General features: G+C 51.7%; 1 protein-coding gene across 1 annotated transcript in view; it reads right to left on the bottom strand.

Moving 5' to 3' along the window:
* NWD1 (NACHT and WD repeat domain containing 1) overlaps positions 1-24,534 on the bottom strand; it is a 75,285-nt gene that overhangs the window by 27,719 nt on the left and 23,032 nt on the right. The window contains 4 exon segments of the mRNA XM_075537763.1: positions 14,256-14,414; positions 14,863-14,980; positions 17,625-17,784; positions 20,793-20,996. Coding sequence (XP_075393878.1) covers positions 14,256-14,414; positions 14,863-14,980; positions 17,625-17,784; positions 20,793-20,996 — 641 coding nt within the window.

The following is a 24,534-nucleotide window of genomic DNA, read 5'->3' as shown; positions in this document are numbered from 1 at the left end:
CACGCCCCCTGGGCAACTGCCCATCTCTTCACTCCCTCCCAGCGGAAACCTCTGACTCTGCAATCCCTGAATGTGCTGTGCTCCTCCCCACACCTGCCTGTCTGCTCTTCCCCTCCCTTTACTTCCAGTCCTACCTCCCTCCCACCCGCCTCCTCACAGCGAGCAAACTCTAGAAACTCGCCCGGGCTCTCTCCTTACCCAGACTGAGACCGGTCTTCCCAACACACGCTACCCACAGCACTGCTGCAGTCTTACGGCACATCAAGACTATCTTTTCATGCTTACCATCTCTCTTTTATTTATTTTAATGTAATTAATTAATTTATTGATTGATTTTAATGTTCCCTCCTTTTGGAAAGCCACACAGACCAATATTTAGATCAGAGGGGTAAGGACTCTGGAGTTTTTTGGTGTTTTTTCGTTCATGGGGCAACTTTTATTTCGTTTATTTATTTTCCTGTTAAGCCCTCCATCTTTTGCCCCCGCCGCCCAATCTCTTCCCCTTTCCCATCCCTGTCCCTGATCTCCTCATCGTCATCAAAGTCTTGGGCTTTTTGGTGCCTACAGGACATTTTGTCTTCGTTTTCGCTGATAACAATGGCGATATTAAATGATAGCGACAACGGTGATATTAAATGCTTATCTGTGAGATGGCCTGAGTCTGCTACGCAGATCATCCTGTAGTTTTGCCCGAGTCTTGTGAGTTGTCGCTGTTTTTTATTGATGCGTGAAATTCCATAGAATAAACGTGCCCGAGCTTATTTATGGATCCCTCTACACGTGGAGTGTTGGGTTGTTTCCCTGTTTTTGTTGTTCCACGTAGACGTAAGCACAGGTATACAGCAGTCTGTTCGTGTTATGGTCTTTTGTGTGTTCTTTCTATCCTTAATTTCGTGTTTACCACGTCTGTTATTGCAGTACCAGAACTGCCGCCTCCTCCGGATTCAGTGAAAGTCTGATAAAGGAATCGTTGACTTAAGAGGTTGTTGCTAATCTTGCTCCTACAGCCACATTGTGCCAAGGTAAGCAAGGACAAATGGTTAAGTCATTGGCTTGATTAAGGCTATTTTCCCGAGACTAACTCTGTGGGAAAGTAGCACCGTTTTAAAAAGGACATCAGGTCGAGTTCCTGGGTTCTCTCCGATCTCTTCCTCTGACCCTCGGCTAGGCTCCTGGGGCCCCCAGATATACCAGGCTTGTGGTAAGGGGATGAGGGAGGGGTGCGACCCTCCTATCAGGCCACATCTCTGACCCAAAGTAAGAGATGCTTTCCTGGGGCGTGGCCAGCATCCTGTGCTCTCTTACAAGAGAGACAAGGGGAGCAGAGAGCAGGAGGAGCCTGACGACCACCAAGAAAAAGAACCGGACGTAGAATGCATCCTTTGGAGCTGGGGCCCCTGAGCTAAGAACCTCCTAGACCCAGCGGAAGGCTGATGCTGGGCTACAGGAGGTCATCCAGGGGCACCGGGCCTCCCGATGTTGAACGGAAACAAGGACCCCCTCCCCAGAGCGGACAGAAAGAACGCTCTCTCCTGGAGGTGCCACCCTGAATGTGGGCTCTGAGCCTCCGAAAATACGAGGGGAGGCATTTCTGTTTGGCAAAGTCATCAGAAGCGTATTTCACGCGCGTGTGTGGGTAGCAGCCCGAGCAGAAACCAAGACAGAGGGCCTCCGAGCGCTGGTCAGTTCCAGGGGATCAGCTTTCCAAGGCTGCTGTCGCCAAACAGCCTCAGTGGCTGGAAACAACGCTACTTGCCCTTTCACAGCTCTGGTGCCTAGAAATCTGGAATATCAATTCCCAAGGCTCTAGTGGGGAGTCTGTTTCTTTTCCTTATAGCGTCTAGCGGCTCCCGGTGTTCCCGGGCTGTGCCTGTGTCTCAATCTCCTCGGCGTGCCTGTCTGCTCTCCCATCTGTCTCAACTCTCCGTCCGCCTCTCTCTCATAAGGATACAGGTACTTGCATTTAGGACCCCATGTGGATGCCCTAGGATAAGCCAGAATCGAATGATTCTAAACTGAATCACACCGTCGGCCATCGAAGGCAACACCCACCGGTTCCTGGACTGCTGTTGGGCGGGGGGGGGGGGGCGGCTCTGCTGCGAGAGCAACCTGGGGTTCAACAGCACACAATGCGGCCCAGGCGGGCCTGACTGGCACTGACAGTCGGTGTCACGTCTGACTCTATCATGGTGGCTATTGTGTCCATTCAGCTCACCCAGGGTCTCCTCTGCCCTCCCCGGCTCTCTCCTTCACCAGATACGATGCCCCCCCCCGCCCCACCCGCCTCCAGCTCCTGGATCCTCCTGTTGGCATGTGCAAAGCACCGGCCAGGGAAACGTTCTCGTGTGATTCGGTGGTGATCTTTGGCAGTTGACCACCAGGCCTTTCTTCCTGGTCTGTCTTATTCCGGAAGCTCTGCTGACACCTGTCCTCTGCAGGTGACTGAGCGAGCATTTAGCGGTCTTCGTTATCTGGTGCTGCCCTACCTCCAGCAAGGGGCTTTAACAAACATACAGTGTTGCTTTTCTCACAGGAAGGGGCTTAGCCGTTCACATCCAGGGTGCCGGCTGGGCAGAAAGCTTTCTTTCTCCGTTGGCTTCCGAGGAAGGCCCTTGTCCTTTAAGGTGACCAGATTTTAACATTGGTAAAGCGGGACACCATTGATAAAACTCATATCCTGGTGAAATAGCCACATGGCAGCCAAAAACCATACACCCTAGCTTGTCGTGCATTCTTTCCAAAACTCAGGACTTTTCAAAAAATGCCGCGGGATAAAATCCGGACGGTCCTGCCAAAAGCAGGACGTCTGGTCCCCTTACTGTTGGGGCTTCTGCTCCTGAGTGACCTTCACGTGGTTTGATATCTCTCTTCTCCCATCTCTGCTAGCTCACTTGCATGCTCACTTTTATATTTCAAAAAACATACCCTACCTCGGCTTAGCCCCCGAAGAGCCCCCCAAAATAGACCTCAGTCTCGGAGGGGCGGTGCCCAGGACCAGTGGAGAGATAGTCATGAAGGTCAGCGGACAGACCTGGAATTATCTATGCTTTTTCCGTTTTTTCCCTAGTTATTATTTTCTTTACATATGTATAGTTTTCTATTTTTTCAATTATTTTATTTCTTTTTGTATTATCTCCGTTATTGTTGGTTTGCCTACTTATATAAGATAAGCATGGGAAGCAAGCCCAAGGAGAAAGCAACAGGACTGAAGATTCTGGAGGGACTTGGGGGAGAAGGAGGCGGGAGAAGGGAGTGGTGAGCAAACAACACCGTAGACAGGGGAACAACTGGGAATTACAATCAACACCGAGGAGGACGTCGAGCTCCTGGGGGTGTTGGAACCACAGCAAGCTAGCTGAGAGGAATGACTAAGAGGCAGAAGAAGGGCAAGCGTGATGGTGGGAAAGGAGGAAGGAAGTTAAAAGGAAACAGAGGAACGATCTAGGAAGCAAAGCTATGGACAGAGGTATAAACATAGGTGTGCACTTGTGTAAATACATTAATTCATAAAAATAGAGGCTCTTGGCATGTGTACATATATTTATATGGAAATACATTGAGGAAGTGGATGGACTTTGGGCCTCTGTTCAAGCCCTCCCTCGATGCAAGAACACTTTGTTCTAACAACCTGGCATTCTGTGATGCTCACCCTCCCGACAAGATCGCTGAAGACAAAATGGGTGCACAAGTAAAGAAGAAAGCTGACTGTGCCCGGCTATCAGAAGATATAGCATCTGAGCTTTTAAAGGCTTGAAGTCAAACAAGCGGCCATCTAGCAGAGAAGCAGCAAGCCCACATGGAAGAAGCACACCAGCCTGTGTGATCATGAGGTGTTGGTGGGATCTGGTAACAGGCATCAGAAGACCCAAAACAAACAAAAATATCATATTGTTGAGAACGAGGAGGGGTTGGAGCAGAGATGTAAAGTCCATCTGTAGACAATGGGACATCTCCTCACAGAAGGGTCGCAAAGAAGGGATGTGACAACCAAGGTCAAGTGTAGCCCTGATGAACCACACAATGTTCCTCTGGTTCCTTGAGGCTTCCTCTGACTCTGCAATCCCTGAATGTGCTGTGCTCCTCCCCACACCTGCCTGTCTGCTCTTCCCCTCCCTTTACTTCCAGTCCTACCTCCCTCCCACCCGCCTCCTCACAGCGAGCAAACTCTAGAAACTCGCCCGGGCTCTCTCCTTACCCAGACTGAGACCGGTTCCTGCCAATGTCTTCCCAACACACGCTACCCACAGCGCTGCTGCAGTCTTACACCACATAAAGACTGTCTTTTCATGCTTACCATCTCTCATTTATTTTTAATTAATTAATTAATTAACCATCTCTCTTTTAATGTTCCCTCCTTTTGGAAAGCCACACAGACCAATATTTAGATCGGAGGGTTAAGGACTCTGGAGTTTTTTCGTTCATAGAGCAACTTTTACTTTCACTGTGGGCTAAACCGCAGCATGTGCACAGGTACAGATAAGAGCTCAGGACACTTGGAATCCAGGTCAGATAAGCCCCACGGGAACAGAAATGGGAGTAGTGATACCAGGAGCATAGGGGGGAGATGGGGAGAGGAACAGGGAGAAACTGGGGAGAGGCGGAGGGAGATAGTGGTCAAAGTAAGATATGAAAATAATAATAATTTATAATTTATCAAGGGGTCACGAGGGTGGGAGGGGAGAAAAGAGGAGCTGATAAAAAGGGCTCAAATAGAATGTAACTGTCTAGAAAATAATGATGGCAACATAAGTACAAATATGCTTGATACAATTAATATACGGATTGTTATACGAGCTACAAGAGCACCCAATACAATGATCTTAAAACAACAAACCATAGCCTACACTACTACTGCTTCATTCACATAAAAATAAAAACCATCGCAAGCTATAATCTGTCGAGGCCATGAGCGCGGGAAGGGGGAGGGAGGGGGAAAGAGGGGCTGATCCCAAGGGTTCAATGGAAAGTAAATGTCTAGAAAAGAACGATGGAATATATGTACTAATACGTCGGATCCAATTGATGTATGGATTGTAACGAGTTGTAAGAGCCCCCAGTAAATGATCTTATCAAAAATAAAAATAAAAACCATTCCCAAATGTATTATAATCACAGGTATGGGAGTCAGATTGACAACACAATTCCATCCATAACCTGGTGGCACAGGTTGAGTATTTATTTCATGACAGCAACACCTCGTCCACTGCAGGGTGGCGTGTGGACAGATGGGTGACGGTCCCAGGACTCTCCAAAACCAAGCTCACTGCCATGGAGCCGAGTCTAGCTCATGGTGACCCTGTTAGGCAGGGTAGAACTGTCCCTATGGGTTTCCAAGACTGGGACTCTTTATGGAAATGGACATTTTGGGAATACCGATCATGTCTTGCTTTAAAATGTTGTTTTCACCTCTGTCTGTCAGTTGACATGTTTGTTGGAGGTCTCTGGGTGGTACAGTTTACTTTGGACGACTCACCGAAAGGTTTTTTGGTTTTTTTAATTAATCATTTAATTGTGGGGCTCTTCAGATCTTATGACAATCCATCATTCAATAGTATGAAGCACACTTGTGCATATGTTGCCATCAACATTTCCCAAACAATTTCTTTCTCCTTGAGCCCTTGGTATCAGCGCCTCTTATTCCCCTCCCACCCTTGTGAATCCTTGATCAATTGCATATTACTGTTGTTATTTCGGGTCTTACACTGTCTGTTGTCTCCCTTCACCCGCCTTGACCTCGAGATCTGGCCTCCCCCGGTGGTGCTATGAAAGAAAGGCCTGGCGGTCTCCTCTGTAAAGAGTGTATCCGACCTCTCGCTTTGAGGACGCCCAGTGAGTGGTGGCCCAGGACCACCGTATAGTTACTACTTTAATGCGCCCCTTGCTGTCTTAGGGCATGTATTAGTCTGGTAGGCAGGGCTCTGCCTCTGAATGGGTTTATTGAAAGTTTTTCCCTTAGCATTAACCCCCCCCACACACACACACACATTGTTCATGTAATAGTGTCCAATCACTTAAGCACTTAATCTGTACACGTCAACAATCACGTGTTGTGGTCTGAAAAGCTGGGCTTTACACGTGTCATTTCCTTTTCTCAACAGTGGCTTCAACTCTAGACCTCTGGCTAACGTAATGGCACAGCCAGTAGCATCACCTCATGCCCCAGGGGGTGATTTATAATGAGCTCTCATGTTTTCTGTGGTGTGGGTGAAGAATATCGAACATACCATGGGCTGCCAAAAGAACAAGCAGATCTGTCTTGGAAGAAGTACAGCCAGAAGGCTCGTTAGAGACAAGGAGAGTAGGGCTTTGTCTCAAGTGCTTCGGACATGTTGTCAGGAGAGACCAGTCCTTGGAGAAGGACATCACGCTTGGTAAAGTGGAGGGACAGTGATCCCAAAAGAGGAAGACTCTGGACACGATGGGTGGACACAGTGGCTGCGACCATGGGCTCAAACATAAGAACGATGTGGGGCTGGGGTGGACCCGGCGGTATGCAGGTCACTAGGAGCTGGACCAGCCTCGGGGGCCCCTAACAGCAGCATCATGAAGTCACAGTGTCTCCGAACTGAAGCAGAGACACACACAGACCGTCGAGCTGTGAGCAGATTTGGGGCTGACACTTCATTCTAGTCCTGGTCCAAGCTCAATTAGTTCGTATGACATAGCCTTACTCGATTCTTGCCCTCATAAATAGACCCCTGGAGATATGAGTGCTATATAAAAATGTGGTGTAGACACCAGAGGATGCCCATCTATGAGAAAGAATGGCGTCTGGGATCTTGAAGGTTTGTGTTCAAACAAACAGGCATGTAAGTGAGGCTACTGTATATACTCGTGTATAAACCGAGTTTTTCAGCACATTTTTAATGCAATTTTTGTGGTAAAATCAGGTGCCTCGGCTGATATTCGGGTCGGCTCATACTCGAGTATATACGGTAAGTCTACATGGAAGAAGCATAGCAGCCTGTGTGATACAAGCATTGCGTGAATAAAATCCAAATCCAAAGAGGAAGCAGTGCCAGAGCTTACATTCGAACACTCCGTTTGCAGAAGGCTGTGAACGACGGCGAACGCCCACATCCACACGCAGGGTCCCCACGTGGATTCAGTCTCAAGTGCACCCCCTGGCCATAATCTAGGGGTCAGTATAGCCTTGCTCTCAGACAGACAGCGTTGGAAGGGGAGTATGGAAGATGCAATGAAGTTAAAATGTAACACTCGATCCGTGGATCAACCTTGTGAGTCATTTTTCACAATTGCTTCATTTTTAAAATATGTTATGCTTTCTTTGCAGTCGAGGTTTTCCTCTGTTCTGTTGTTTTTTCTTTGTGTTCTGTCTGATTTTCTGTATATGCCCATGGTAAGTAAATCTATAGAGATAGTGAGAGGATTAAGAATTACCTAGAGGCACAAAAGATCCTTGCCGACCCAGTATGGGCAGAACAACAACACTCACCAAGCATAAATAAGAGACCACCACATAGAACAACCTCACACAGAGAGCAACAAAGAGAAAACAGACCCCAAGATACATTGACTTAAATATAGAAAGACTTGAAAGGCTGCTGAGGTAAGTTTAAAAAAAATTTTTTTAAGGCAAAAGGGGCATAGGGAAAAAGCCACAGTATACATATATTCCTGGGGTGAGGACCAGGTAATATGGCAGGAACCAGACCAAATACAGGGATACACATGGTAGACAACTAAAAAGAAGGTAGGGAAAGAAAAAAATAGAAAATAAAAGGTTACGGGGGCACAGGGCACTAACCCATCCAAGGGGAGGACATTGTTTGTGTCTCCACAAGGAAAGAGGGACCAGACTTCAACCCGATTCTCCAAGATGTGAATGCAACATGCCAGAGTGGAGTAGAGAACCAGTGGAGAGGTCTGGGGGGCCATCTCTAACCCCAACTACTAAGGGGACATCTGCCCCTCCCCTCAGAAGAATTTATATCAAAGGACGACACTGAATCTACAGCTCCGGGAGAGGGACATATCTGATCAGAGCATACGGGAGCAGATGAAGGGGGAGGAAAAGAGAGTGGAGCACAACCTGGCCCACCAGGCCGTGAGGATAATGTTCCTGATTACAGCAGCCAGTCGACAGAGAGAACCACATGGCCGGCCCCACTATGAGACATGATGCCCCTCACTGACCCATAGCCCTACAGGGGACAACACCGGAGACACAGTGAGGGAATTGCACCTGATCGCAGATCCCGCCACACCGAGGCAAAACACTAAGGGGGTGCAGCAGAACAGCAAGGGAAAGGAGCAGCGAGGTCCCAAGGGAATACTCAAGGTGGGCTTTGGGGCCAGGGCATGGTGCCCCAACAGACTGGACTGGAAAACACTCCTAAATGCCAACAAACAATCCTGGAACTAACTACAAGCTTTTCTTTCTTGTTGTGTTTTGTTTTGTTTTTGTCATTGGTTTGTTGTTGTTGTATAGTTGCTTGGTTGTGCTCTGTCTTGTTTTTGTGCATGTTATTATCTCCACAAGTCTGTCTAAATAAGATAGACTGGATGAACAATCTGGAGGAGAAAACAATGGGACCAACAGTTCTGGGGGTGGGGTAGGGGGAGGTGGGGGAAAGGAAGTGGTGTTAACAAACCCAGGGACAAGGGAACAACAAGTGATCCAAATCGGTGGTGAGGAGGGTGTGAGAGGCCTGGTAGGGCATGATCAAGGGTAATGTAACCAAGAGGAATTACTGAAACCCTGGTGGGTACTGAGCATGATAGTGGGACAGGAGGAAAGTCAAATGAAATAGAGGAAAGAGCTGGGAGGTAAAGGGCATTTATAGAGGTCTAGATTAAGGCATGTACATATGCAAATATGTTTATATATGAGCATGGGGAAATAGATCTATGTGCATATATTTATAGGTTTAGTATTACAGTAGCAGAAGGATATTGGGCCTCCACTCAAGTACTCCCTCAATGCAAGAATACTTTCTTCCATTAAATTGGCATTCTATGATGCTCACCTTCCCGACACAACTGCTGAAGACACAGTGGGTAAACAACTAAATGTGGTAAAGAAAGCTGATGGTGCCCAGCTATCAAAAGAGACAGCGTCTTGGGTCTTAAAGACTTGAAGGTAAACAAGCAGCCATCTGACTCAGAAGCAACAAAACCCACATGGAAGAAACACACCAGCCTGTGTGATCACAAGGTGTCAAGGGATCAGGTATCAGGCATCATCAGAACAAAAAATCTTACCATAGTGAATGAGCAGGGGAGTGTGAAGTGGAGACGCAAAGCCCATTTGTAGGCCACTGGACATCCCCTTACAGAAGGGTCTTGGGGAGGAGACAAGACAGTCAGGGTGTGATGTAGCAACGATGAAAAATACAACTTCCCTCTAGTTCCTAAATGCTTCTTCCCCAGCCCCTCCCACTGTCATGATCCGAATCCTACCTTGCAAGTCTGACTAAACCTGAGGATGTACACTGGTACAGATGGGAACTGGAAACACAGGGAATCCAGGGCGGATGATTCCCTCAGGACATGTGGTGTGAGTGGCGATACTGGGAGGGCATAGGAAGGGTGGGTTGGAAAGGGGGAACCTATTTCAGGGGTCTGCATGTGACCTCCTCCCAGGGGGACATACAACAGAAAAGTGGGAGAAGGGAGATGTCGGACAGGGCAAGATATGACAAAATAATAATTTATAAATTATCAAGGGTTCATGAGGGAGGGGGAAGCGGGGAGGGAGGGGAAAAAATGAGGACCTGATGCCAGGGGCTTGGGTGGAGAGCAAAAGTTTTGAGAATGATGAGGGCAATGAATGTACAAATGTGCTTTACACAATTGATGTATGTAAGGATTGTGATGGAAGTTGTATGAACCCCTAATAAAATGATTTAAAAAAAAAGAATGAGGAGCTGATACCAAGGGCTCAAGTAGAAAGCAAATGTTTTGAGAATGATGATGGCAACAACTGTACAAATGTGCTTGATACATGGATGTACATATAGATTGTGATAAGAGTTGTACGAGCCCCCAATAAAATGATTGAGAAAAATAAGAATTTCCTGGAGGCCGGGGAGGGCAGGTGGAGAAAATAAGGAGCTGGAACCCGTAAGAGAAGGAATGTTCTTGTATTGATTGTGGCAATGACTGCTCAAGTTTTCTTAATGTAACTGAGGGACTAAATTGTGTGCTATGTGAATTCAATGCCAATAAAACGATTTTTAAAATGCAGCCCAGCTTAAACCTAAATGAACAACAAAAAAGATTCTAGCCAAGAAAATCCGAAGGCGCATTCCCACCTGTAGCACCCGGAGCGCTGTGGTGTGAGTGGACTCCACGGCAAAGGGGTGTTTTTATGTACCGACTTGTTTCCTCACTGTGCCAGGAGCTGTGGTGGCAGAGTGGCTAGGTGTTGAGCTGAGGACCACAAGGTCAGGACTTCAAAACCACCAACTTCCCCTTAGGAGAAAGACGAGGCTTTCTATACCTATCAGCAGTTACAGTCTCAGAAACCCACAGGCACAGTTCTGCCCTGCCCTAGGGGGCAGTGGGTTTGGTGTGAGTTTATCTTGGTTTGGACGGGCTCGAGAACGTTCTGAGAGCAAGTGGTGGCCCAGCTGTTCCCTCTGGTGATGGCATCTGTCCCGCGATGGGAAATAGGGGCAGGGTGGGAGGGTGCTCACAGGTTGTAGATTCAAAGAGTCTGCCAAGAAGGGGCAGTGGTTTGGGGCTTTTAAATCTTTCCATGAGGGAGGAGTTGGGCCCATGCTGTTTTGGGTGGAAATCTTCCTCTGCGAGGTTTAAGATCCCTGGGAGCCTCTGATCCCTGACTGTTCCTCTCTCTGTTCCCATCTCCTCTCTTGAAGGATGGGAGGGGCTTGAATCCTCCTTAGGCTTAAATAACAACAACAATCATAATTAGGGCTCTGTGGGGCCTACCACTGAAGTGGGAATGAAGGCAGGGTCACGCCCATGCTTGAGAGCGATGTGAACAATCGGTGGCTTGGGAAGGGTCCCCCCAAAAACAATACAAACCCGCTCAACCTTACAGGACAGAGCAGAACTGCCTTTGTGAGTTTCCAGGACTGTAACTTTCTTCTTTTTCTTTTTTAAAATATTTAAACATTTTATTGGGGGCTCTTAAAGCTCTTATCACAAACCACCCATCCATCCATTCTGTCAAGCACATATGCTGTACATATGTTGCCATCATCATTCTCAAAACATTTTCTTTCGACTTGAGCCCTTGATATCAGCTTCTCATCTCCCCCTCCCCTGGCCGTAAGTCATTACAGAAGAGCCTCTTCTTTCTCCTTCGGCTTGCCTGCTGGCCTTGCAATGAGCAGCCCAGCCAGTAAGCACCAGGACCCAGGACACACTTTGGTCTGACTTGGCGTTCACAGATGAAGTGGCTCGTCCCAGACCATGGTGTCCACTATATTAATGCTACAGTGTGACAGTAACAGGCCTGTGCACTGTGGCGACACTTGACGTGTATAATCCCTCCCGACAGCCCGAGTCTATCTGTATTCACATCGTGCAGATGGGGAAACAGAGGATGGGGTGTTTAAAAGACTTCCAGTACCACACTGGCAGTGACTGGCGGAGGTCGGATTCAGATGGAGGCATGGGGCCTGAAAGCCACAATCTGGGCCCGGACTTAGTACCATGTAGGTACTAAGAAAGAACTGCCATGGACCAAAGCTCAAGGCAATGGTATAAACTGCAGGGGTTGGAAGGGCAGGTGTCTGCTTCAGAGGAGACTGGGCGAGGCCCTTGCAGGAAGGGCATCTGACCAATGAGAGAAGAGGCCACAGAAAGACTAGGGGGCAGGTCAGACATGGCCCCAGGGCCCGGTGACAATGATTCCCACAGCCAGGCATGTGAGCTCCAGGCATTTTCCCTCTCCAAAATTCCAGAGTGGCAGAGGCAAAGGGAGCATCTCCCAGGAGACTGGGGTTTCTGACGCCTGCAGTTTTGGGTGTCATCTGATTTGGAAATATGGTTTCCTTTTTATATTACGGAGGCAGGACCCATGTAAGAGGTGTCCCTAAAAAAAAATCACTTCTGAGTGACAGAGCAGCCTAAACGAGAGCAAAGCAATGCTGTGTGGAAGGAGCCAAGGAACTCGGGACATCAAGAATTCGAGAAATTCTGAGACAAGGATTTCCCTCCCAGAGTGAACAGAGGGTAATTTACTTCTCCTCCTGAAGTCAGCTCCCTGACTTCCAGTCTGCGGAACCCCAAGATGATACATTTTCTGTGTTATGTTGCCCTCCTGTGGCGCCTCTGTTACAGTCACACTTAGGAGCAGACAGGGCATTTCCACCAGAAACCTCCAGCCCAGGCGACTGAGAAACTCTTCCGACCGCGGCCCCTGACCCAAATCCAGCCCATGCCTCTGCCGGAGACTAATGGACCGTACCGATGAATGCTGACATCCGCGTAGAGGACAGAAACCCCGAAAAAGAACTCCCGTACACTTGTTCGAATGATTGCTGTTCTGTCCTTAAAAGCGATGTGTGTTGTAAGGAGTCTTGGCGGCACAGTTGTTATGCACTGTCCCACTAGCGCAAGGTCAGCAGTTTGAAACCACCAGCCGCTCCACGGGAGAAAGACGCAGCTGTCTACCCCTGTAAGGAGTCACGGTCTCGGAGACTCACAGGGTCACTCTGAGTAGGCGTCAACTCGGTGGCGGGGAGGTGGTTTCGAGTTGGGATCTAGGTTCTCCGTGTGGCTCTATCTTTAGCAATGATTACTGTTGTATTTTGTCAATAGTGGTGTTGTCACCTGCTGCCATCGGGCCGGCCCCAGCTCACAACAGAATGGGGTGTCTCCTGGTCCCGGGTTGGGGCAGATCAGATAACTGGGATTCACGGGGGTTTTACTGGCTGATTTTCAGTGGCAAAATCAGGTCTTTCCTCCTAGTCTGTCTCAGTCAGGAATCGCCTCTGACATCCTATGTGCCCGCTAGCAGGTGGGCAGCGGAGGCAGCAGAGACTGAGAGTGTGGCGCACTGGCCGGAATGGAACCTGGGCTGCCCTTAGGGTCAGAGGGAAGTCCACCATGAAGGCTCCACTGTCCCCTTCTGTTTAGTCGCAGCAGCACCTCTGTCTTGTCCTCGGGGACATTTTTAGAATATAGTTTGAGTTTTGCCCATTAAAATATACATATTGTCATTATGTGGTTGTTAGGTGTCGAAACCCCACCCGGTCCCGTGACCCCCTCACCATTGTGAGGCTTGAGCCCATTGTTGTAGCCATGGTAACAATCATGTCATCGAGGGCCTCCCTCTTTCGCTGCCCCTCTGCTTTACCAAGCACGACGTCCCCCCCAGGGACTGGCCTCTAACAATGATGTCATGTGATGTACCTATGACTAAAAAGTAATGAGCCGCGGAGCTGACCCAGAGTCCCGGCCACCCCTGCGTGGCCGAGCAGAACTGGGCGGACATGCAGGGGCGGTGGAGGAGCTCTCTAGACCTTTCTTCCAGAGCTGCCCTGGAAGACCCCAGCCTCCAGCACGTCAGTCTGTGAGGGACCTCACTGTTCTGAAACACACCAAACCCAACCCACTGCCTTCTCCCCATTCCTGCTCCCAGAGACACCCCAGCACAGCCCCGGGGGCGTTTTGGACCATGCTCTTGACTGGAGAGACACGGCCACATCTTCCCCTGCAGAGCAGCGGGGAGCTCCGACCATGGACCTATGGTTAGCCACGGAATGCTTAAATTCATCTCTGTTGAGGCGATTCGGACTCATAGAATCCCTGAAGCGTAGACCAGAACTGCCTCTCGGGTTTTCAAGGTGGCAAACGTAGCGAAAGCCAACTGCCACGTCCTCTCCCCTGGAGTGGCTGCTGGGCTCAAACCATGGACCTTCCGGGTCATGGCTGAGAGGCTGAGCCACTTCCTAAGGCACCAGGGTCCCCGCTGTCACAGGGGCACCTGTGCGTGTGACGGCTGGCTGGTGGCCGTGAGCTCAAACATGAGGATACTGTGGGAACCACACAGGACAGGATGGGCGTTCGTCCTGGGTTGCTGTGAGTCGGCACTGACAACTTATTCCTGGTTTATTGGGCCTCCAGGGAAAGGTGGCTGAGTCCAGGGCGGGGACCAGGCACCGCTCTGGGGTTTCCTTGGTCCACGGCCGGAGCAAACCTAGAGCTTTCCACAGGAGAGGGGGTTGGGTAGTGGGAACCAGGTGTGCTCAGAGAGCAGACTGGGCCAGATCCAGCAGCTTCTCAGACCATCCCCCGGGTGTAGGGGCCCCACTCACCCAGGCCCCGGAGCTCCACGGCGGGGCAGGCAAGCTGCAGGGCCTCTCGGACCAGGTCAACCTCGGGCGAGTCCACGTGGGGCGCACACAGGTCAAAGTCATCCAGGAGGTCCTCAAGACCCCCGGACACGGCCCGGCAGGAGATCCAGCTCATGCTGCCTGTTGGGGGAGAAGGAAGAAGAGGGGCTGGATGCCTGCCGTCTGGCCACCCTGGGATACGTTCCCTGCAAGCTGGGGCCCTGGGGTCACCTCCAGCTGCCCCAGGGGGCTCTCAGACTGGGCACTGAGGACATTTGGGACTCTGGTCATTCCCTAGGGACCATCCTCTACACTGTAGGGTGTTGGCTGCATCTCTAGTCTTGACCCGCTCCACATCAGCACTACTCCCACCCTCAGCAGTGACAACCCACAATGTCTCTAGACGTCAGCACACGTCTCCACCCACTTGATGCCTGCGGCCCCCTCTGCCCCTGGTGATGACCTCAAATGTCCCCAGAGATCACCAAGTTCCCCTGAGGACAAAAGCCACCCCAGGGAGAACCGCTCTCTAGAAAGGAGTTGGTTTCCCATTTGCCCTTGGCCCCGGCTCCCAGACAGGGCGCCTTACCCAGCACGTCCTGCTTCAGCTCCTCGATGCGGCCGGCATGGAGCAGATGGAAGGGCAGCTCCTTCAGCTTTCGCAGATTTGCCACCGAGTCTGAGAACCAGAGGGGTTGAGGGGCCACCTGGGGGCAGGGATGGGGGAGGAACTGGAGGTCAGTTACTAGGACCCCTGCTCCTCCATTCACCTGGCTGCAAGCACCGCCGAGCTAGGTACCAAGGGGTGGGGACACAATGGCACACAGAGGGCCCCAAACCCAGCCCACTGGCCTCGAGTTGATTCGGATGCATCGTAATCTGGCCCACGGGGTTTCTAAAGCTGTACATCTTCACAGAAGCAGGAGGGCACCTTGTGGTCCTGCAGCACATCCGGTGGGTTTGAACTGCCAGCCTCTTAGCACCGTTGGGTGCTTTAAAAAGAACCCACCCACCCCAACATCCCCTCGGTGTCAGTCTGGGGCAGAGGGTGGGGCTTGGGGTCAGGGGGGCAGCATTCTCCAGGGACTAGAAGAGGTTTCCTGAAGCAGGGGCATCGGGCTGGGCCTCAGAGCATGTCTAGGAGTCTGGCAGGGAGTAGGTGCTGGAAAACCAGACAGGTCAGGCCAAGGGATTAGCCCAGGTCAGGACCCAGAGGGGTAAGAGCAGTACCCCCATATAAGATGGGGGGTGGGGATCTTAGTGATGAATGAGACTAGGGAGGTTACGGGTGGTGGATCTTGGACGTCACTGAATACCAGGCTGGGGGCTGCGCTTCATACAAAGGGCACTGGGGAGCCATGGGCGGTGTTAGAGAAGGGGAGGCATGATCAGCCTTGTGCTTTGGAATGGCCTGTTGGAGGTCCTGAAGCTAGGCTATCAGGCAGGGAGTCAGGCCACGTCCCCGATGGACAGGATGAAGCTGCAGCTTCAGGGCCTGTGGCCAGATGTGGAAGAGGGCCTGGGTGCTTGGAGATTTATTGGAGAGGAGGAAAGAATCCCCAGAAAGAGGAGTTATTGGAGGAGGTAGCCCCCAGACAGAACCAGGCCTGGCCCTGCCTTCAGTCTCCCCATCTAGTTGGGGCAACAAAGAAGATCATCTTTAAACCCAGCAATGCCTGTCCCTCTCCCCTCCAAAACCTCATTGCCATCAAGTGGATGCTGACTCACAGCAACTCTGTAGCCACCAGTTTAGCTTAATTCATAAAGAGCTCCTGCTCTGAGGCTTCTGTGCCTTTGAAAAGCTATCTCTATGGGATCGAACTGACCGTGGCAACTCGAAAGGGTAGATGAGACACCGAGCGAGCCGTGAGTTTACATTCACTGCGGCCAAATGAAATGGTAGCAAAAAATTTAAAATAAAAGGTAGCGAGACTGGTGGTTCATCTTGAACACCGTGACCCATGTCATCGAACCCCCACGTAGACATGGTTGAACTGGTGCATCTTTTGCTGTGTCTATTTTCACACAAAAAAGTAACTGAAATGTATCCGTATATCAGGAAGGTGTCCTGTCTGGGGCGATTCCTAAGATGAGTGTTGACTTAAATGACTAAGTTGTTTGTTTGCTGTCTGGGGTGTGCCTCAGAGTGGAAGGAGCAGAGAGCAGGACAAAATACTCCCAATCCTGGCAGACTTCCTGCAGGAAGCGGTATGTGAGCGGCCATTGAAAGTTTGAAGGGGGAAGGAGGTGGCTGTGTCAGACTAGAGCTCGTGGGCGCCTGAGGGAAAAGAGACTAGAAGGAAGTGTGTGGACGGGTGTGTGGTTGAAAAGGGTGAGGTGCGTGACCCGGGAAGGGGAGAGATCTTCCTGAAAGGGGAGTTGAAGGTAAATTTTAATTTATTCTTTAACCTCTCTGAGTGGGTTGTGTTGACCGTACACTAATAGTCGCTGGGTCAAGGACCCAACTCGAACCAAAAGGTTGGCAGTTCAAAACCACCCAAAGGTTATAATGCTATATAATAAGAATCGTAATGGTTCTGAGGGGTGGGAGAGGGTGGGAGAGGATGAACGGGAACAGATAGCAAAGAGTTCATGAAGAAAGAAAATGTTTAGAAACGGATGGTGGTAGCAATTGTACGATTATGCTTGGTCTAATTGAATTATGGAATGTTATAATATCTGTAAGAGCTCCCAATAAAATGATTGACTGGGGAAAAACAACAACACCACCACCCAAAGGCACCTGGGGAGCAAGACCTGGCGATGTGCTGAGAGCCACGGCCGTAGCCCCATGGCAGCGCTGGGCCACCCCGGGATGCACAGGAAGGTGCCAGAGGACAGCGGGGACCGGGTGACACGGTTTGGCCTCAGACACAGAGGGAGCGGAGCTTAGCTAATTAAAGCGCCAAGATGCCAGGGGGTTGAGGATATGGGCGTGGCTGCACCCCAAAGAGTTGGAGGCCCAAGCCTACCCATGGGCATGTTTGGAAGAGGGGCCAGGAGACGCCCTTCTCTGAAGTCAGTCATTGGCACCCGAGGGAGCACCTCTCCACGTGGACGCCCAGGGGGTCGCCGTGGGGTGGCGTCAACTCAGTAGCAGGTGTTCCTGTTTCCAAACCTTGTGACCAAATCAGCGCCCTTGAAAAGTTAGAGGAAGGGCCGGATCCTCCCCACACGTGACTCACCATCTTCCAGATGATGCTCCGAGGCTGAGGGGGGTCACAGAGGAGCCGAGGCGACATCTCAACCCCCACAGCAGCAGGAGAGGAAGGAGGCTGGCCACACCAAGCCAACACAGAGCGCTGGGCTGGGTGAGTGAGGCCAGGCGGTGAGCCTGATCCCTGCCCTCACCTTGCGATCCAGGTTCAGCGGCTTCCCCAGGAGAGGCAGGGTGATGAGCTTCTTGGTGCCCTGACTCCAGGCCCCCGAGAAAAAGTCGGCCAGGACACCATGCCGCTTGACTCCCTCGGGCCCGGACAGGTAGCGCTCCCGGACCACCTCGGACAGCTGTCTGCAGAGAGGGGACTCGGTCAAATGAAACCCATGAGTTCAGAGGTGGCCCCCGGCCTTCCTGGAGACGTTTCCAGGCCCCTGTGCTCGTTTTGTTTATTAATTGTTGCGGAAACACAAACATTTGTCAGTTCAACATTCGGCGGGGGGAGGTGTACCATTTACATCAATTTTCATGATCATGTTAGCCATGTTACATCATGTTCTATGCACGGGGTATTTCTGCTGACGTCAGAGGGCTCTCGGCTGAAAGCAGAGCACCTCAGCTAGACGCTTACTTGTGCTTCATTGGTTATGCAGACAGGCAGGCAAACATTGCAAGAATGGGCGTTCCCAGACGCTTCATTGTGCTTATGCAGAACCTGTACACTGACTAGGAACAGAAGAGGAGACGCCATTGAGTGGATTCTGACTCACAGCGACCCCATAGGACTGGGGAGAATGGCCCCTGTGGGTTTCTGAGGCTAACTCTTGGCAGGAGTGGAAAGCCTCGTCTTTCTCCTGCAGAGTGGCTGGTGGTTTCAAACCGCTGACCTTGCAGTTAGCAGTTCAGCACACAGCCACTGAGCCACCAAGGCTCCTAAGGGAAGGCCACATGTTTTAAAACCAGGAAAGTTTTGTGTGTGTGTGTGTGTGTGTGTGTGTGTGTGCTGTCTCCTTTCCCTGGACTTCTTCTATCCATGTTGAGCAAATCATACGAGAAGATGGCTGATAGGAAGAAGAACTTGGCACCAGGACTGGAGGGAAGCTCATTCACCACCTGCGCTCTGCAGACGAAGGACGTAAGGCCTTGCTCATGAAGACCCCGGCCTACAGCCTTCAGGGTGGATTATAACGAGCAGTTACGAAACCCCAAACCCACACAATGGGTCCAGTAGATAACATGTTGGTAAAGGGAGAGAAAGGCTCGAAGACGACCAGAATTGCATCCTGCTTGGGTCCACAGTCCGTGCTCACGAAAGCAGCAGCCGGGAGATCAAAGGACGCCTGGCATGCTGCAGGTCTGCTGCGAGGCCTCTTTGAAGTGTTGAAGAGCAAGGATGTTACCTTGGGGACTCAGGGGTTCCTGACCCAGGCCATGGGATTTTCAATCACCTCCTATGCGTGTGAAAGTTGGGCAAGGCAGAAGGAAGCTGCAGAGGAATCGGTGTGTTTGTAGTACGCTGTCGGTAAAGAATAATGAAAATCTCACGAACTACCAGGAGACAAGAAAAATCCGTCTTGGAAGAAGTGCATCCACAAGGCTCCGTAGACTCGATGATGGCGAGACTTCGTCTCACGTACTATGAACATGGGATCAGGAGGGACCCGTCCCCGGAGAAGGCCATGATCCTTGGTAAAGTGCAGGGTCAGGGAGAAAGGGAGACTCTCGGTGCACTGCACTGACGCAGCGGCTGCAGCAATGGCCTGGAGTAACAACAGCAGGACGCGGCCGGTGTTTTGTTTGGAGCTGACTGGGCGGCATCTAACGACAACGGCCATCCTGCATGATTGCTGCCAAGTGTCTCATCAGGACACACAGAGGCACGGGGCCTCCTGAAAAATGACTCTCCTCGCCCCTCCTCTGACTCCGGTCACCAGAGTTAAACTCTGGTCTCTGTGCAGTTGCTGATTGCTGTCATTTCTTATCCAGGAGACCGTACAGTTTCTGCCCTTTTGTGATGGAGTCGGCTGCTTTCATGACGCCTCCGTGCTGTCGCGCGGATCAGGACTTTGTCTTTATGACTGAGTCACAGTCCAGAGCGTGACTGCGTGTCCATCATCTGTGGGTGGACATTTCAGTTGTTTCCCCCTTTGGGCTACTGTGAACATCAGTGTGCGCGGAGTCCCTCCCATCGCGTTGATGCCGACCAAGCGGTGCTACGGGACAGGGTAGAAGCAATCCCGTGAGCCTCTGAGACGGTCACTTTACAGGAAGAGAAAGCTTCGTCTTTCTCTCACAGAGCTGACGGTGGTTTCTAACTGCTGACCTTGCAGTTAGCAGCCCAATGGGTGACCACTACGCCCCTCAAGGGCTCCTGTCAGGGTGCCCACTAGTAATATGCATCTTTGACTCAGCCAGCCTGCTATCTTCTTACATTTACATTAAAAAGGCGTTTGGGGGCTCCTCTATAAATTAAACACAGAGTTGCCACATGACCTAGCAATTGCACTCCAAATGTATTCCTTAATGTCCATAGCAGCATTGCTCACAAGATCCAAAAGTGGGAACATCCCAAATGTCCACCGCCAGAGAAGTGGATAAACTCAGTGTTGATTCATCCAAGCGATGGAATATTACTCAGCCATGAAAAAGAACGGAGTTCTGTGAGATGCTGCACCGTGGATGAACCTTGAGAACGTGATGATTCGTGAAAGAAGCCACACACAAAAGACCACATCTCGTATGAGTCCACTTAGCAGTGGCTCTCAACCTTCCTCAGGCCACGGCCCTTTCACACAGTTCCTCAGATTGTGGTGATTGACCCCCCTAACCATAATATTATTTTCATTGTTGCTTCATCATTGTAATTTTGCTACTGCTATAAATAGGGCAACCCCTGTGAAAGAGTCGTCCGAACGCCCAAAGGGGTCGCGACCCACAGGTTGAGAACCGCTGACTTACATGCAATATTTGGAAATAGGCAAGGTCATAGAGTCGGAAAATACATCAATGCTTGCCTCGAGCTTGGAGGAATGAGAGGTGACTACTAGCAAGCACAAGGCTTCCCTTGGGGGGGATAGGAAGGTTTAGGAACTGGATAAAGGTGGTTGCTGCAGCACCTTCAGGATGGACTAAGTACCTGGAATTGTGTGCTTAACGTGGTGAACTATAGACCGTGTGACTGGCATCTCAATTGAAAAAAACAAAGTTAACGTGCGCCAGTTGATGATATGGAGATACTAGAATGTCATGTTAGGTCCTTTTGGACCGAATTCTGTGGGCAGGAGAAGCCCCGGAGGGATCTGGACCAGGGATAACATTGGTCAGAGGGTCCTGAGATCAGTGCCCCGTGGCACTGAGCCTACCTGTAGGTGAGGTCCAGGAGCGTGGAGCCGTCCACAGGCCGCCGGGTCAAGCAGGTGCCCAGATCTCGCCGGAGCCTCACCCACAGCAGGGGTGGGAAACGGAGCAGCTCCTTGCTGGGTGGCGTCCAGTCCCGGTACACGGCCTGCAGGACCTCGTCATCCAGGGACAGGACATCCTTCAGTTCAGCCTCCGAGAGCCCATGCCTGCGGGGGGACAGCAGAGTCCTGTGTCCTCTGGGCGTGGAGGCTGCAGGAGCCAAGGGCAGGTGAGATCCAGCTAGCCCCTCTGCCTCCTGAGATAAACACGTGGTGCTCTTTAAAAGGAAACCTCGCGCTCTCCCCGTGGGAGGGAGTGGGGGGGCACAACTCCCCCCACTTGTAGTTACTAAGTGAGAGGTTGGTAGTGCAGACCCCACCCTGCCCCCATCCCACCACAGAAGAAAGGTCTGGCAACTTGCTTCCGCACAAAGTACAGCGAGGAACAAGGAATCTCCGGGTTCCTCAGCCAGTTCACACAGAAGCACAAAGCTGTTTGCTGCTCATTCTGCCATGGTGTCTGGGGGTGGGGAGTCGACTCTGACTCCTGGGGGCCCCGTGTCTGTCTGAGCACAGCTGACCCGTGACTTTTCCCTGGCAGATTTTCCCAGAAGCAGATCTGTCGTCTGGGGCAGCTGTGGGTGGATTTGAGCCACGAGCCTTCTGGCTCATTTGTAACCCCCAGGGAGTCCACGAATTGCCACGTGGTCCTGCAGTCTTACTCCTGGGAGTGTCCCACACAACCCCCCCACCAAAGAAGTGAAAAACCGAAAAAAGCTGACTCCCTGCCATCGAGTGGGTTTCGACCCTACATGACAGGGTGGAACTGCCCCTGTGGGGTTTTCTGAGAGGAACTTTGTATGCGGTCAGAAAACCCTGGCTTTCTCCCATGGAGGTGCTGGTAATTTCGAACTGCCAGCCGCGGGAATCGCAGACCAAATGAATAACCACTACACCACCAGAGCTCCTCAAAGAAGTACAGGCAGGGGCTCAAACAAAACCTGCGCACCAAGGTCCACAGCAGTATTGTTCACAACAGCCGGAAGGCGGAAACAACCCGAGTGTCCATCTAGAAGCCAAGGGAGGGAGAGATGTGGGCCACTGCTCAACGTCCACCAGGCCTGAGAAGCAGCATTTCGACAGTGCACGGGTCCCACTGGTTCCGATGCCCAGGCAGAGTAAAACCTTGCTGGGTCTTTGCGTCTGCTTACCCATCCCTGCCGGATAGTGAAGTCGGCCCTCTCCTCCCAGCCACAGAAAGACACAGAAAGAGTACGTGACTGGACAGTCCGACAGACCCTGCTGTGCTGACCCCACCCCTGCCTGAGAAGGCGCTGCAGGAGAGCAACACAGCGCCTTTCAGTGGAGCGAAGATCTTGGTTTCTTAGAGCCGTCGGAACCGACGCAGCAAACACAGGTGTTTGAAGAAGAGGATCTTCCAGGGGCTGGAAGTCCAAACCAGGGTCTCAGCCTGGTTGTTTCCTTCCGGGTGGCTAGTCCTGGGTGTCTGGGCTTCCGGGCAGGTAGACAGTCCTCACTCCGTGACTGTCTTCTCCCGGTGACGGTGTGTGCTCTTTTTATTAACTTGGAAGTGATTAGATTTGGGACCCACCCTCCACAGATATGGTCCCATGGACACCACCAGGGCAACCCGGTCCCCAGACAGAGGAGCCAGAATTCTAAGGCATTCACAATAACGATGTTGGCCTGGAGTGGATTTTCTAGTATCTGTAGTTATTAGAGGAGCCTTGGTGGTGTGGTGGTTATGCATTGGGCCATTCACTGCAAAGTCAGCAGTTCAAAACCACCCACTGCTCCTCGGCAGAAAGACGAGGCTTTCTACTCCCTTAAAGAGTTATTATCTCTGAACTCCACAGGGCCTCCTACCTGTGCTATAGGGTCACCATGCGTCAGGGTCAACTCAATGGCAGGGAGTCTGGGTGTTTGGTTTGTTTCGATTTGGGCGTCTACGGGTATTAGGCAGTAAAATACAGAATCTGCCTCCGGTTCTGTCCGGGGCCAGAGCAGTTCCAGGGAGGCCACTGCAGAGCAGGGAGAGTAAGGCTGTTTCCGATGTGCGCCTGAGGGAGCCCAGCTCAGTGAGGTGTGGGCGCAAGTGCACAGCGAACATCTGTGGGTGCTGCCTCTGTGACAGACGCCGTGCTGCCCTTGGGGACAGAGAGGCCAGCACGGCAGGAACTAAGCACAAGCAAGGAAGAAAACAAAACAGGCGGCGGGTCGTGACAGAGAGTGGTGAGGTGAGGGGCCAGCGGCAGAGAGATTGTTCTTAGAGCAGGTGGACTTCTCTCTGAGAAGGTGCCCCTGCTGCTGGGCCATGAGAGGCGGACGCTTGTCAGACTGGGCTCCTCCCTGGTCGCCCACTGCCCTCCTGAATAACTGGCACAGACCTAAGGGAGCAGGAAGAGCGAACGGGCCCCCAAGCCAAGGACAGCCACCTTGTTCAACCTGCCTGAGCGAGACTCGAGCATGAAGGCACACCTATTTTGCTTGGTGCCGCTGCTAATTGGCCTCCGGCAGGCCCTCCTGAGGGCTGGAGCGTGGCTGCCCCGGGGCCTGATTAACGCTCACTGCCACGGAGGCTCGTTATTTCTGACGAGCTGGGGCCTTCCGAGTCTCTGCACGGACTCCACGGCAGGGAGCTTGGCTGGGGTTGGTCCTTTGAGCAATCCCTCCTGACAGTCACAGCCCAGACGGCTGGCATTGACGAGCTACATGCATTTGATGACGGATGATGGAGAGGGACACGGTGCCCAGAGGAAGGCATGGGCCAGAACGGAACCCGGGTCTCCGACGGGGAAGGGAAGCGTTCTGTCACTAAGCACTAGGAACCCCTTGGAAGGCTTCTGCTGTTTGGACTTGCCGGTGCCCCAGGCCACGCTCCTGAAGTGCAAGTGCGCTACTTCTGGGAAATTGGCGTGAAAGGATTTTTCTGAGCCTTCCCTGCATATAAGGAACCATTTGCCGAGTCAACTCCTGCTTACAGCGAGCCCTGCCGCGTGCCCCACCCTACCCCACCGCCCCATGCGTGCAAACCAGAAACATGCCACAGAGAGCTCTCATGGGAACTCACCAGGTGTGTCAAGTAGCCTCTGGGCGCATTCCAGTCCCTCCATCACTGGTCACCACTTACTCACGTGCAGCAAGGAGCTGCTAACCGCAAGGTCAACAGTTCAAAACCACCGGCCACTCCAAAGGAGCAAGAGGAGGCTCTCTACTCCTGTAAAGACTTTCCGTCTCGGGACCCCGCAGGGGCAGCTCTGCCCTGCCCTCTACGGCAGCTGTGAGCCAGAATGGAGTCGATGGCAGCGAGACCCATGTGCACTCACGGTTAGAAACGTGCATCTTGTCTGGGGAACAGCTCTCTGTCTTCCCAAGAAGGGCAGACACCTGTCAGGCCTCACCTGACTCTGAGCCCCGCCCCGCCCAGCTGGAGGGGCCCCTGTGGCTGCCCACCCCCGTGTAGCCCCTGAGCTGGCAGCTTCAGCATCAGCAGGATGTCAGGGGTCTCCGGGGCTCCCCAGACTTCAAATCCTCATCCGACCATCACCAGAGGGGGAGGGAGGGGACAAATGAGGGGCTGAAGCCAGCAGCTTACATGGAGAGCAAATGTTTTGAGAATGATGAGGGCAACGAATGTACAAATGTGCTTGACACAATTCATGTATGTATGATAAGACTTGTATGA

The sequence above is a fragment of the Tenrec ecaudatus genome, chromosome 1, assembly GCF_050624435.1.
Source record: "Tenrec ecaudatus isolate mTenEca1 chromosome 1, mTenEca1.hap1, whole genome shotgun sequence".
NCBI lineage: Eukaryota > Metazoa > Chordata > Mammalia > Afrosoricida > Tenrecidae > Tenrec > Tenrec ecaudatus.
The sequence above is the reverse complement of the archived record's forward strand: the minus strand, read 5'-3'. Positions and strand labels throughout refer to the sequence as shown.